At 42.4% G+C, this 16017-nt stretch overlaps 1 protein-coding gene and 1 long non-coding RNA gene across 4 annotated transcripts in view; one reads left to right on the forward strand and one right to left on the reverse strand.

Moving 5' to 3' along the window:
* LOC129853198 (small G protein signaling modulator 1-like) overlaps nt 1-16017 on the forward strand; it is a 98182-nt gene that overhangs the window by 26913 nt on the left and 55252 nt on the right. For all 3 annotated transcript variants that reach the window (XM_055918957.1, XM_055918953.1, XM_055918954.1), the window contains exons 4-8: nt 2390-2552; nt 2829-2981; nt 3082-3149; nt 3317-3462; nt 4288-4419. In XM_055918957.1, the coding sequence (XP_055774932.1) occupies nt 2390-2552; nt 2829-2981; nt 3082-3149; nt 3317-3462; nt 4288-4419 (662 nt within the window). The remainder of the gene's footprint in view (nt 1-2389; nt 2553-2828; nt 2982-3081; nt 3150-3316; nt 3463-4287; nt 4420-16017) is intronic.
* Nucleotides 2389-16017, reverse strand: part of LOC129853199 (uncharacterized) — a 65594-nt gene continuing 51965 nt past the window's right edge. The window contains exon 2 of the long non-coding RNA XR_008759097.1: nt 2389-3014. This is a non-coding gene — a long non-coding RNA (uncharacterized LOC129853199). The remainder of the gene's footprint in view (nt 3015-16017) is intronic.

Raw genomic sequence — 16017 nt, forward strand, 5'->3', positions numbered from 1 at the left:
ATAAGGATATAGCAAGAGACCAGAAACAGACTGGCACCCAGGGTAGGCATGATGTTGGCATTGAATAATTAATCTAAGCCAATAGTGTGGTTGGCCGTATTTAGAATGTGTTGAGTGTGTCGTAGTGCTGAGAATTCCTGGTCAGTGGCAACACAGACACTCTGAGTCCCTTAATGTGTTCTGTTGCCACAGATACGGGGCTGATTAGGGGTCATTACTCCAGCAGCTGTAATTACCTTTTAAATAAGAGTGCCTCCTGTGTGGAAAGTGGACAGGGTCCAGCCACTCGTTTCCTTTAAGGGTTTATTTGACACAAAGGATATTGCTTTGGTTGTATGGCTCCCGGGCTTATGTTAGGCCAAAGTACCGCAAAGCCAAGGAGGTTTCACCCTCTGGAAATGCTGATTTATTTTCAATATTGCAGTGTATTTTCTAGTAGTTTGAAAGATGAGGGGCATCCTATTGAGACATCTTTGTCACGGAATTACATTTCTCGCTCCTCTAATAATAAGGAAGAAAACAGAGACGTGCACCAAGATAAAGAGAAAGGAAGGAAGAAAGAGAGAGCGAGGAAGAGATGAAGTACATACTGTATTAGTGAGAATATACACAACACTGCTCCAACATTAGGATTATAAAGCTACAGAATAGCTGGAAAATATAGTAAATATATACAGTACCAGTCAAAAGTTTGGAACACACCTACTCATTCAAGGGTTTTACTATTTTCTACATTGTAGAATAATAGGGAAGACATCAAAACTAGGAAATAACACATATGGAATCATGTAGTAACTAAAAAAGCAAACAAATCAAAATATAGTTTAGATTTTAGATTCTTCAAAGTAGCCACCCTTTGCCTTGATGAGAACTTTGCACACTCTTTGAATTCTCTCAACCAGCTTCACCTGGAATGCTTTTCCAACAGTTGTTGGCACTTGTTGGCTGCTTTCCCTTCATTCTGCGGTCCAACTCATCCCTAACCATCTCAATTGGGTTGAGGTCGGGTGATTGTGGAGGCCAGGTCATCTGATGCAGCACCCCATCACTCTCCATCTTGGTCAAATTGCCCTTACACAGCCTGGAGGTGTGTTGGGTCATTGACCTGTTGAAAAACAAATGATAGTCCCACCAAGCGCAAACCAGATTAGATGGCTTATCGCTGCAAAATGCTGTGGTAGCCATGCTGGTTAAGTGTGCCTTGAATTGTAAATAAATCACTTACAGTGTCACAAACAAAGCACCCCCACACAATCACACCTCCTCCTCCATGCTTCATGGTGGGAACCACACATACGGAGATCATCCATTCAGATTACATAGTTTTATGAACTCTGATTACTCGGTTTTTATTTAGATTTAAATACATTATAAGTAAAGTTTAGTTATTCAGTGCAATAATGGACATGGTATGGGAATTATTTTGATATAGGCTAGGTTATAGCTGTATTGGCAAAGTTGGTTGAAAGTACATCACAGGCAGAGAGAGATTCTCCCTCCACTGCTTTCTTTCTCAGCACTGGTGCACTCCATCAGCAGGGGTTTCCATGACAACCACGGGATTAGTCATGAGAGAGAGCTCAAATGTCAAAATTGCTCAAGGCACTGCCACATAGGCCTTATAGAAAGACGTGTCTGTTCGTGTGTATGTGTGCATGCGGTGCGTGTGTGCACTAGTGTTTACTGGATAAGCTCTTGGCTTAGGAAAATATAATTATGTTTAAGTATAACGTAATAAAAAGGATTGCCTTATTTGAACCACTTTCATAACAGCCTCAAGCCGCAGAACTTTGTCTGAAGTGTCCATCATACGGCTCAGTCACAATTACACAGAAGCTAAGTACTATAATAGGCAGATTCTCTATGGGTATTGAGAGATTTTTATTTAGGACCATGTATCATATTTTTTACAACACAGTATGATGGTGGATGTGTTTTTTAAGAATGTGAATCCCCTTCTATTGACACTACATGTGTGTGCATCACAGGAGGTTGGTGGCAACTTAATTGGGGAGGACCAGCTCTGGCGGCTCATAGTAATGGCTGGAACGTAATAAATGTAATGGTATTGAACTCATTAAACACGTAGTTTTCATGTGTTTAATATCATTCCATTCACTCCATTCCAGACATTATGAGCCGTCCTCTCCTCAGCAGCCTTCTGTGGTGTGCATTCATCATCGTATGTCATATAATGTATTGCATCTTGTAACTCAACACCAGCATCATACAGTGATATTACATTTTTAATAAAGTTTAATGAAATATTAAAATGCAGAACATAAATGATTCATAATGGTGACAAGTTTCAGTGAATTCTCAAACTGTTTCTCATCTAGATTTTGAAATGTACTATTATTTCTGTGCCTATTTGTGTGTGTGTGTGCAGCTGCGGTGGAGGCGTGCATTCTCCATGGGCTTAAGCGGCGAGCGGCGGGATTCCTGCGTAGCAACAAGATAGCAGCGCTCTTCATGAAGGTGGGGAAGAGCTTCGCCCCGGCAGAGGAGCTGTGCAGAAAGGCTCAGGAGCTGGAACAGATCACGGAGAGCAAGTGAGAGCACACACACCTTTGTACAGACACAAACACACCACCGAATCCCTGTACAGACACAGACCATAGCACTCAAAAGCAAAGAGCTGTTACTGTATATTACTGCTAACAAATCCTAAACATGATCTCTGTCATACATGACAACTCTACTCACACATAATTATAGTTTACTGATGCAATGCAGGTGTCACATAATAAATTATCACTGGTAGAAAATAACCAAAGGTAACCTCTGAGTTCCTCCCTCCCTCCCTCTCCCCTGTTTCTACGTTGCAGACGGAACCAAAGTTTGCCCAACCAGGATAGCTTACGGATACTGTCCAGGCTGCCCAGCCTCAGCCCGCAGGTGGTCAGAAACCTTTGGATCCGCACGGCCCTCATCGAGAAGGTGCTGGACAAGATCGTGCTCTACCTCGTGGAGAACAGCAGGTGAGTCACAAGAGGGTGAAATGGCATGGTCACCTGCAGGGAGGAGGCAAAGGAAATCCAGAAATGCACAGCTCACCTCCATAACGTTTTTATGTTCCAGTAAATTCTATGAAAAAGAGGCTATTCTGATGGATCCGGTGGACGGACCCATTCTGGCCTCTTTGTTAGGTAATGATTCCACATGGTTAAGCTTTTATTCATAAACATCTCATCTCAGACAATATACCAGTGTAGTAGGGGATTTCCTCTCACACGGGGCACCAATTAATGTAAGTGATTCTCCTCACACTGGGCACCGATGCGTCTTTTCACGCTATTATTCTGTACTCTGGCAGTGGGGCCCTGTGCCTTGGAGTACACAAAGATGAAGACGGCGGACCACTTCTGGACAGACCCCTCGGCCGATGAGCTGGTCCAGAGACACCGCATCCACAGTGGCCACTGCAGACAGGACTCCCCCACCAAGAGGCCTGCTCTCTGTGTAAGTTTCCTGGGAAGGGTAGGGGTTCTAAATAATGTCCCACTACTCTTCCAAACTCCCCCAAATAAGATTGAACATGACCACATTATCCCCTGGTATACATTTCTCTATTGATTATTTCATATCTTTGTTTTGCTGACACTGCACACTATTAGCTCAAACGTAGCGGGGATATCCGTGACCAATCCTGTCATTGAAGCCTCCCCCAGCCTCTCTCTTTCAGTAGAAGAAGACCTGCTGCTGTCAATGCATTAAGGAGCACATTGTGTCCTGTGGGAGAGGACAGAGTGTATTTTCTGGAACTACTCTTCACATTATCATTGACCCCTGCAGCTAGAATCATCTCACCATGTACCACCATTCTCATTCGACATTGACAACTGAGAGCTGTTTATTGCAGCACTGTATCTTTTGTACCCTAGAGGCAAACATAATGGGCTTTGTCATCAGAAACAGAGTGGCAAATGGTTTCCCATTTCATTTTTCTTCAATCAACCAAACACATTTCTGATGTTACATCGTTTGAGTCAGTGTAGCAGCCTGAAATCAAATACATGGCTGAAAGGGTTTCTAAGAGCTGTATAAGCTGGGTAACATTATAATACTTGATTAGCCGTTGCTAATTCATTCCCAGTGGATGATCATTGTGGTTAACTGTATGGAATAAACTAAATGTGCTCAATGGTGGATGAACAATATGGCATCATACATTCATTTTGCAACAGTGATGTGTGAAACTAACTGGCCAATATATGGAAGTTGGATGGACGGATGGGAGGATGGATTGAGATGGGGTAAATACAAACACACTCTCTGTGTTTCCAGATCCAGAAGAGGCATTCCAGTAACAGCATGGAGGAGCGGCCCTCACCTTCAGCGCGGGACTACGTGGAGTCCCTGCACCAGAACAACAGAGCCACCCTGCTGTTTGGAAAGAACAACGTGCTGGTGCAGCCGGTAAACAATTCATCCTCCTCTCATCTCTAGGAGGCTCACCAGTTTGAGTGTGTCAAGAACTGCAACGCTGTTGGGTTTTTCATGCTTAACAATTTCCTGTGTGTATCGAGAATGGTCCACCACCCAAAGGACATCCAGTCAACTTGACACAACTGTGGGAAGCATTGGAGTCAACATGGGCTAGACAAACTGAGACTAAGGGCAAAAGGGGGTGCAACTCAATATTAGGAAGGTGTATCTAAGGTTTTGTACACTCAGTGTATCTATAGAGAGATTCGCCATACCGCGGTTTCTGTGGAAGATGATCTCTCAGTGCCCCAACTCCTCCATATTTATGATAGCATTCAGAAACTCAAATATTCAGTGAAAGCAAATATGCCAGTGGTTAACACCACAACATAGTAGACCTATTTGGAGACACTGTGAATGCCAATCTGTAAAATCCAGAACAGCTCGGTAGGAGCTTATCTCCTGTTTTTGTAGCATAAGGCAGTTTGAAGTATATGGTGTCAAATCTGATTCAAAAGTCGAACGGGCACAAGATGAATCATCATTGCACGAGCAAACACTTGAGTGGAGAAAGAAGAAATGTGGTCGAGCGAGCAGAGGAAGGGTCCCCCGAGCGCAGGCCAGCGTGGTGCGCGCAAGTTTTTATTTTTTATTTCACCTTTATTTAACCTGGTAGGCCAGTAGAGAACAAGTTCTCATTTACAACTGCGACCTGGCCAAGATAAAGTAAAACAGTGCGACACAAACAACACCGAGTTACACATGGGATAAACAAACGTACAGTCAATAACACAATAGAAACGTCTATATACAGTGTGTGCCAATGTAGCAAGATTAGGGAGGTAAGGCAATAAATAGGCCATAGTGGTGAAATAATTACAATTTAGCATTAACACTGGAGTGATAGATGTGCAGAAGATGAATGGGCAAGTAGAGATACTGGGGTGCAAAGGAGCAAAAAAATAAATACCAATATGGGGATGAGGTAGTTGGGTGGGCTATTTACAGATGGGCTGTGTACAGGTACAATGATCGGTAAGCTGCTCTAACAGCTGAAGCTTAAAGTTAGTGAGGGAGATATAAGACTCCAGCTTCTGTGATTTTTGCAATTTGTTCCAGTCATTGGCAGCAGAGAACTGGAAGGAAAGGCGGCCAAAGGAGGTGTTGGCTTTAGGGGATGACCAGTGAAATATACCTGCTGGAGCGCGTGCTACGGTGGGTGCTGCTATGGTGACCAGTGAGCTGAGATAAGGCGCGGCTTTACCTAGCAAAGACTTATAGATGACCTGGAGCCAATGGGTTTGGCGTCGAATATGAAGCGAGGGCCAGCCAACGAGAGCATACAAGTCGCAGTGGTGGGTGGTATATGGGGCTTTGGTGACAAAACGGATGGCACTGTGATAGACTGCATCTAACTTGCTGAGTAGAGTGTTAGAGGCTATTTTGTAAATGACATCGTCGAAGTCAAGGATCGGTAGGATAGTCAGTTTTACGAGGGTATGTTTGGCAGCATGAGTGAAGGATGCTTTGTTGCGAAAGCCGATTCTAGATTTAATTTTGGATTGGAGATGCTTAATGTGAGCCTGGAAGGAGAGTTTACAGTCTAACCAGACATCTAGGTATTTGTAGTTGTCCACATATTCTAAGTCAGAACCGTCCAGAGTAGTGATGCTAGACGGGCGGGCAGGTGCGGGCAGCGGTCGGTTGAAGAGCATGCATTTAGTTTTACTTGCATTTAAGAGCAGTTGGAGGCCACGGAAGGAGTGTTGTATGGCATTGAAGCCTGTTTAACGCAGTGTCCAAAGAAGGGCCAGAAGTATACAGAATGGTGTCGTCTGCGTAGAGGTGGATCGGAGAATCACCAGCAGCAAGAGCGACACCATTGATGCATACAGAGAAAAGAGTCAGCCCGAGAATTGAACCCTTTGGCACCCCCATAGAGACTGCCAGAGGTCCGGACAACAGGCCCTCCGATTTGACACACTGAACTCTATCTGAGAAGTAGTTGGTGAACCAGGCGAGGCAGTCATTTGAGAGTTAAACTTGAGAGCTTGCGAGTGTGACTTTGAACAGCTCTTCCGCATGCAGTAAATTAATTTGAGAGCAGAGATTTTTGCTCACCTGAAGAAATACATACTACATGTCAAGACTGCACTCTCACAAACACGCCGTGTCCCCACATGGATGTCTTCTCTCCCTCTCACACCAACTTTCCAGTTTCCTCTCCAAAATCTATTTTGCTCTCACAACTGCTTACTATAATTGTATAATAGGTATAATTCTAACCAATGAACATAGCCTGTAGCAGTCTACTGAAACGCAATTGGTCAAGTTTTTGGACCAATCGCGTCTTGACTGCTCTTTAATCTAATTTTTTTACCATAGAGATGAAAGGGGACGGTGAAAGGTGAACGATGTCTGACAATGAAGAGGTAAGTTCCATAGTTTTTCAGTAGAGAAACTAGCTAACCAACTAGCTAGCTAATTAACTATGATTTCAATATTGAAATTGAGTAAGTAGTTATTTGATCTTCTGTTATTAAAGCAGGGTATTGATGAGGCAAGCTAGGTTAACATCAGCTAGCTAGGAAACGAACTAGCTAACGGTAGCTAGCTAGCTAACATTTAACCATGTGGTTTAACTACTGGATCAGTGTCCCGAAATCGGGAGAGTTGCTGCTCAATATGCGATATTTGACTAGAATGGCATTGTAAACAAAAGCCAACTTTCTGGGACATAGACATGTCTTATATGGTCAGAAAGCTGAAATGATTGTTAATCTAACTGCAGTGTCTAATTTACAGTAGCTACTACAGTGAAAAAATACCATGCTGTTGTTTGAGGATAGTGCACAACAACAAAACACTTTTATCAAGGCAACTGCTTTGATACATTCACCTGACGGTATATAATTTACTTACATTCAGTAATCTTGCTCTGATTTGTCATCCTGAGGGTCCCAGAGATAAAATGTAGCATTGTTTTGTTTGATAAAATACATTTTTATACCCTAACACGATCCATGTTGTATACAGCGTTTCGCATGAATTTCGACTCTTTCAACTTGCAACAAAACAATCTATGAAATCTAAACAGCAATCCTCAGACACTCTAGAAGGCAACCAAACTTTGTTTCATCATTCTACATTACGTATTGGCTACACAACATGTCTAATAGCCCACAAAGGACAGCCATCATAATGCACCAATGAGACGGGCAGTGTTCCCTTGATTGACAGTCTCTTGGGCCAATGACCACCTATCGTTTTGAAACATAGCTAGTTAGATAGCCAATGAGCTGGGCTTTACATGAGTATGTGATGGACCTTTGTTGGAGTAATGGCCATTGTCATATGGCTGCGTGCAACACAAGTCATTCTCCATTGAAAATCTATAGGACACAGGGGAGTTTACGTTACGCAGCGCTCGCTTTCTTCTACAAAGTTTTCTCAAAGTTAAAAAGTACAACATGGCTACTAACAGTATAAACTTCAAGTATACACATTTGGATGAGATTATTGAAGAAATTGACCGGGAGAGTGACACGAGAAGTCCTGCGCATAAGAAAGATCGGAAGGAGAAGGTAACATTGTTTTTTTAAATCAGTAAGTAAAATACGTTTTTGCTTCTCGTGCTAATCCAGTTTTTTAAATGGTTTCATATTAATTTAAGATTTGTCTTTGATTTCTATATATGTATATACAGTGTAATGTATAGACCTGATGCATACAGTATATTAGTACAGTCTATGTGTCTTATTGCCTATTGATCCAGATATTTCATTATAGTGGTTGTGTTCCCCATACTTTATATATATATATACACACACTACTGTTCAAACGTTTGGGGTCACTTTGGGAAAAAAGCACATATTTTGTCTATTCAAATAACATCATATTGATCAGAAAAACAGTGTAGACATTGTTAATGTTGTAAATGACTATTGTAGCTGGAAACGGCAGATTTATTTATGGAATATCTACATAGGCGTACAGAGGCCCATTATCAGCAACCATCACTCCTGTGTTCCAATGGCACGTTGTGTTAGCTAATCCAAGTTTATAATTTTAAAAGGCTAATTGATCATTAGAAAACCCATTTGCAATTATGTTAGCACAGCTGAAAACTGTTGTCCTGATTAATGAAGCAATAAAACTGGCCTTCTTTAGACTAGTTGAGTATCTGAAGCATCAGAATTTGTGGTTTCAATAAATGGCCAGAAACAAAGAACTTTCTTCTGAAACTCGTCAGTCTATTCTTGTTCTGAGAAATGAAGGCTATTCCATGCGAGAAATTGCCAAGAAACTGAAGATCTCGTACAACACTGTGTACTGTACTACTCCCTTCACAGAACAGCGCAAACTGACTCTAATTAGAATAGAAAGAGGAGTGGGAGGCCCCGGTGCACAACTGAGCAAGAGGACAAGTACATTAGAGTGTCTAGTTTGAGAAAGACGCCTCACAAGTCCTCAACTGGCAGCTTCATAAAATAGTACCCGCAAAACACCAGTCTCAACGTCAACAGTGAAGAGGCGACTCTGGGATGTTTCTCTGTACAGTGTCTGTGTTATTTTGCCCATCTTAATCTTTTATTTTTATTGGCCAGTCTGAGATATGGCTTTTTTTTGTAACTCTGTCTAGAAGGCGTGTGAATAAGTGTTCTAGAATGTGTATTTCTATGTTGGTGGTTTTGTATGGTTCCCAATTAGAGGCAGCTGGTAATCGTTGCTTAATTGGGGATCATATTTAGGAAGCCCTATCTCCCACCTGCTTTGTGGGATAGTGTTTGTGTTAGTGTATTTGTGCACTACGACTTCACGGTCTTTGTACGTTTTGTTTCTAGTTTCACTTTGTATTAAAAAGATGTGGAACTCAATGCATGCTGCGCCTTAGTCCGCTCATTTTGAAGATCGTGACAACACTGTATTTCTGATCAATTTGATGTTATTTTAATGGACAAAAACAAGGACATTTCTAAGTGAATCATCTTTTGAACGTTAGTATATATATATATATTGTTAAGGTCGGAAATTTACATACACTTAGGTTGGAGTCATTAAAACTTGTTTTTCAACCACTCCACAAATTTCTTGGAAACGAACTATAGTTTTGGCAAGTCGGTTAGGACATCTACTTTGTGCATGACACAAGTAATTTTTCTAACATTTGTTTACAGACAGATTATTTCACTTATAATTCACTGTATCACAATCCCAGTGGGTCAGAAGTTTACAGACACTAAATTGACTGTGCCTTTAAACAGCTTGGAAAATTCCAGAAAATGATGTCATGGCTTTAGAAGCTTCTGATAGGCTAATTGACATAATTTAAGTCAATTGAAGGTGAACTTGTGGATGTATTTCAAGGCCCACCTTCAAACTCAGTGCCTCTTTGCTTGACATCATGGGAAACTCAAAAGACATCTGCCAAGACCTCAGAAAAATTATTGTAGACCTCCACAAGTCTGGTTCATCCTTGGGAGTATTTTCCAAATGCCTGAAGGTACCATGTTCATCTGTACAAATAATAGTACGCAAGTATAAGCACCATGGGACCACGCAGCCGTCATACCGCTCAGGAAGGAGACGCGTTCTGTCTCCTAGAGATGAACGTACTTTCGTGCGAAAGTGCAAATCAATCCCAGAAAAACAGCAAAGGACCTTGTGAAGATGCTGGAGGAAACAGGTACAAAAGTATCTATATCCACAGTAAAACGAGTCCTATATCGACATAACCTGAAAGGCCGCTCAGCAAGGAAGAAGCCACTGCTCTAAAAGCCAGGTTTGCAACTGCACATGGGGAAAAATATCATACTTTTTGGAAAAATGTCCTCTGGTCTGATGAAGCAAAAATAGAACTGTTTGGCCATAATGACCACCGTTATGTTTGGAGGAAAAAGGGGGAGGCTTGCAAGCCGAAGAACACCATCCCAACCGTGAAGCACGGGGTGGCTGCATCATGTTGTGGGGGTGCTTTGCTGCAGGAGGGACTGGTGCACTTCACAAAATAGATGGCATCATGAGGTAGGAAAATTATGTAGATATATTGAAGCAACATCTCAAGACATCAGTCAGGAAGTTAAAGCTTGGTCGCAAATGGGTCTTCCAAATGGACAATGACCCCAAGCATACTTCCAAGGTTGTGGCAAAATGGCTTAAGGACAACAAAGTCAAGGTATTGGAGTGGCCATCACAAAGCCCTGACCTCAATCCTATAGAAAATTTGTGGGCAGAAATAAAAAAAGCGTGTGTGAGCAAGGAGGCCTACAAACCTGACTCACTTACACCAGCTCTGTCAGGAGGAATGGGCCAAAATTCACCCAACTTATTCTGGGAAGCTTGTGGAAGGCTACCCGAAACGTTTGACCCAAGTTAAACAATTTAAAGGCAATGCTACCAAATACTAATTGAGTGTATGTAAACTTCTGACCAACTGGGAATGTGATGAAAGAAATAAAAGCTGAAATAAATCATTCTCTCTACTATTATTCGGATATTTCACATTCTTAAAATAAAGTGGTGATCCTAACTGACCTAAGACAGGGAATTTTTACTAGGATTAAATGTCAGGAATTGTGAAAAACTGAGTATAAATGTATCTGGCTAAGGTGTATGCAAACTTATGACTTCAACTGTATATATATATATATTTTTATATTTTTATAGATGTGTTATATATTTGATGTATTGATGCAGTGCTCACCTCCTACTAAAATAAAGGATAAATAAAATAAGTCATAGTAAAATTGAGTTCTAACTGATTTAAAAAAAATCTTTAATAGATGTTAGAGAGTAAGATGACCTGTGGGAGCCAACTTCAAAGACACCTCATTCAAGTTCATCCCCCACTCAATCAAATGTAGGAACTGGTTTCTCCAGTCAGACCCCTCTGCTGTCTCTGGCTCCACACCCACCCCCGTCACGGCCATCTAGAGGTGTGAAGGTTAGTACCTTTTATGTACGGAAGCTAATGATCCATCATGTATGACATTCCTAGGAGTATGTTAACTTTAATTTTGTATTACCATAGCATTTTTGTATGTTCTCTATAGTTATGTACTTTGAAATGTATCAATTTACCATTTCGGCCACTTGGGTACATTTGGTTAAATTCGTGAGGGACACCTGGGAGACTTGATACAAAATATAATGTAGAGCTCTCATTCTTGAATGTATCAGTAAGAAACGTTGCACACCCACTGCTGCCCCTTGTGGACAATGCCTAAATTGCACCTAGATTCCTTGGTCAATGTATGGCCTTTATTTTGCATTTCAAAGATGATTTAGAAAACTGATGTTTTTTGTTTGTTTTATTTTTCACTAGATCTAATGTGTTATTCTCCTACATTAACTTCACATTTCCACAAACTTCAAAGTGTTTCCTTTCAAATAGTATCAAGAATATGCATATCTTTGCTTCAGGTCCTGAGCTACAGGCAGTTAGATTTGGGTATGTCATTTTAGGCGGAAATTGAGATGAAGGGTTCAAGCCTTAAGAAGTTTTAACCAAAGCCAAGGTAGTTTAGTTTTCTATACCGTCTCTGGTTAAAATAAGAGCATTGTTCATAAGTTGAGGAGGGATTTAGTAGAGTAGAAGGACTTGGAAGACCAGCAGAAGAGGGGGGAGAGGCAGGGTGAGAACAGATAGGGAAGAGGTCAGTGATTGAGGAGGGAGAGCCAAGAGAGGTCAGGCGCTGAACCAAATAATAGCCAATATTGTTAACGGCATAGCTACTTTGAAATCCAATCTGATTTAAATAAAGATTCAATAACTTTTACTCTGTCAGTTTTTGTGCAGTTGCAATAAATGAGAATGATCTCAAACCATTTCTCTCTCTCCATCCCTCATTCCATGCAGGTCCACTGTCACTAATGGTGGTGAAGTTGTTCTCTGCTCAGCTGACAGAAACAGGAGATACAGGAGTCCATTCTGTTCCAAGTAGCTTACCTAGGCTCTCCTCTATGCACAACTCCATAGTGGTTGTTCCTCTAATTTCTTTGACGCTGTATGAAGGCATTGTGCATAGGACATTTGTCAAGTAGAAAGATGATGACCAGCTGCTGTCTATCGTTTAGAAAGATAGTTCTATACTGAATGTATGTGATAGTCATTGGTAAAGAATATGAGCAGTGTAGGTAAGGGAAGAAGTGAAAACCTAGAGGAGGATATCTTTCCCACAAGGTGCGTTAGGCATGAAATGACAGCAGGCTGTTTAATACTGAGCCAAGCTGACTCACAAGTGGTATGTACAGGGTAATTCTACAGTAAGAGTGATGCTGACATACATTTTAAATTGTATGTCAAAGAAACCAATGATTGCAAATTGTTAAAATTAGTACTTGTGCATAGTTGTATTGTTTCACTTTGAAATCCTTGGTTTTTGTTTGACATACAGTACCAGTCAAAAGTTTGGACACACCTACTCATTCAAGGGTTTTTCTTTATTTTTACTATTTTCTACATTTTCTAGAATAATAGTGAAGACATCAAGACTATGAAGTAACACATATGGAATCATGTAGTAATCAAAAGTGCTAATCAAATCAGAATATATTTTATATTAAACATTATTATTTTTTATTTTTTATTATTTTTTAAAAAATTTATCCCCTTTTCTCCCCAATTTTCGTGGTATCCAATCACTAGTAATTACTATCTTGTCTCATCGCTACAACTCCCGTACGGGCTCAGGAGAGATGAAGGTCGAAAGCCACGCGTCCTCCGAAGCACAACCCGACCAAGCCGCACTGCTTCTTAACACAGCGCGCCTCCAACCCGGAAGTAAGCCGCACCAATGTGTCGGAGGAAACACCTTGCAACTGGCCCCCTTGGTTAGCGCGCACTGCGCCCGGCCCGCCACAGGAGTCGCTGGAGCGCGATGAGACAAGGATATCCCTACCGACCAAACCCGGACGACGCTAGGCCAATTGTGCGTCGCCCCACGGACCTCCCGGTCGCGGCCGGCTGCGACAGAGCCTGGGTGCGAATCCAGAGACTCTGGTGGTGCAGCTAGCACTATGATGCAGTGCCCTAGACGACTGTGCCACCCGGGAGGCATATATTAAACATTTTCAAAGTAGCCACCCTAAGTAAAGAGAAACGACAGTCCATCATTACTTTAAGACATGAAGGTCAGTCAATGCGGAACATTTCAAGAACTTTGAAAGTTTCTTCAAGTGCAGTTGCAAAAAAACATCAAGCACTATGATGAAACTGGCTCATGAGGACCGCCACAGGAAAGGAAGACCCAGAGTTACCTTTGCTACAGAGGATAAGTTAAGTAGAGTTAACTGCGCCTCAGATTGCAGCCCAAATAAATGCTTCACAGAGTTCACGTAACAGCCACATGTCAACATCAACTGTTCAGAGGAGACTGCATGAATCAGGCCTTCATGGTTGAATTGTTGCAAAGAAACCACTACTAAAGCACACCAATAAGAATAAGAGACTTGCTTGGGCCAAGAAACACAAGCAATGGACATTAGACCGGTGGAAATCTATCCTTTGGTCTGATGAGTCCAAATTTGCGATTTTTGGTTCCAACCGCCATATCTTTGTGAGAGACGCAGAGTAGGTGAACGGATGATCTCTGCATGTGTGGTTCCCACAGTGAAGCATGTAGGAGGAGGTGTGATGGTGTGGGTGTGCTTTGCTGGTGACTGTCAGTGATTTATTTAGAATTCAAGGCTCATTTAACCAGCATGGCTACCATAGCATTCTGCAGCGATAAGCCATCCCATCTGGTTTGCGCTTAGTGGGACTATCATTTGTTTTTCAACAGGACAATGACCCAAAACACACCTCCAGGCTGTGTAAGGGCACTTTGACCAAGATGGAGAGTGATGTAGTGCTGCATCAGATGACCTGGCCTCCACAATCACCCGACCTCAACCCAATTCAATCAATCAATCAAATTTATTTTATATAGCCCTTTATATCAGCTAATATCTCGAAGTGCTGTACAGAAACCCAGCCTAAAACCCCAAACAGCAAGCAATGCAGGTGTAGAAGCACGGTGGCTAGGAAAAACTCCCTAGAAAGGCAAAAACCTAGGAAGAAACCTAGAGAGGAACCAGGCTATGAGGGGTGCCCAGTCCTCTTCTGGCTGTGCTGGGTGGAGATTATAACAGAACATGGCCAAGATGTTCAAATGTTCATAAATGACCAGCATGGTCAAATAATAATAATCACAGAAGTTATCGAGGGTGTAGCAAATCAGCACCTCAGGAGTAAATGTCAGTTGGCTTTTCATAGCCGATCATTAAGAGTATCTCTACCGCCCCTGCGGTCTCTAGAGAGTTGAAAACAGCAGGTCTGGGACAGGTAGCACGTCCGGTGGACAGGTCAGGGTTCCATAGCCGCAGGCAGAACAGTTGAAACTGGAACAGCAGCAAGGCCAGGTGGACTGGGGACAGCAAGGAGTCATCATGCCCGGTAGTCCTGACGCATGGTCCTAGGGCTCAGGTCCTCTGAGAGAGAGAAAGAAAGAGAGAAGGAGAGAATTAGAGAGAGCACACTTAAATTCACACAGGACACCGGATAAGACAGGAGAAGTACTCCAGATATAACAAACTGACCCTAGCCCCCCGACACATAAACTACTGCAGCATAAATACTGGAGGCTGAGACAGGAGGGGTCAGGAGACACTGTGGCCCCATCCGATGATACCCCCGGACAGGGCCAAACAGGAAGGATATAACCCCACCCACTTTGCCAAAGCACAGCCCCCGCACCACTAGAGGGATATCTTCAACCATCAACTTACAATCCTGAGACAAGGCCTAGTATAGCCCACAAAGATCTCCGCCACGGCACAAACTAAGGGGGTGCGCCAACCCAGACAGGAAGATCACGTCAGTGACTCAACCCACTCAAGTGACGCACCCCTCCTAGGGACGACATGAAAGAGCACCAGTAAGCCAGTGACTCAGCCCCTGTAATAGGGTTAGAGGCAGAGAATCCCAGTGGAGAGAGGGTAACCGGCCAGGCAGAGACAGCAAGGGCGGTTCGTTGCTCCAGAGCCTTTCCGTTCACCTTCACACTCCTGGGCCAGACTACACTCAATCATATGACCTACTGAAGAGATAAGTCTTCAGTAAAGACTTAAAGTTTGAGACCGAGTCTGCGTCTCTCACATGGGTAGGCAGACCATTCCATAAAAATGGATATCTATAGGAGAAAGCCCTGCCTCCAGCTGTTTGCTTAGAAATTCTAGGGACAATTAGGAGGCCGGCGTCTTGTGACCGTAGCGTACGTGTAGGTATGTATGGCAGGACCAACTCGGAAAGATAGGTAGGAGCAAGCCCATGTAATGCTTTGTAGGTTAACAGTAAAACCTTGAAATCAGCCCTTGCCTTAACAGGAAGCCAGTGTAGGGAAGCTAGCACTGGAGTAATATGATCAATGTTTTTGGTTCTAGTCAGGATTCTAGTAGCCGTATTTAGCACTAACTGAAGTTTATTTAGTGCTTTATCCGGGTAGCCGGAAAGTAGAGCATTGCAGTAGTCTAACCTAGAAGTAACAAAAGCATGGATTCATTTTTCTGCATCATTTTTGGACAGAAAATGTCAGATTTTTGCAATGTTAC

This window comes from Salvelinus fontinalis, chromosome 4 (genome assembly GCF_029448725.1).
Source record: "Salvelinus fontinalis isolate EN_2023a chromosome 4, ASM2944872v1, whole genome shotgun sequence".
Lineage (NCBI taxonomy): Eukaryota > Metazoa > Chordata > Actinopteri > Salmoniformes > Salmonidae > Salvelinus > Salvelinus fontinalis.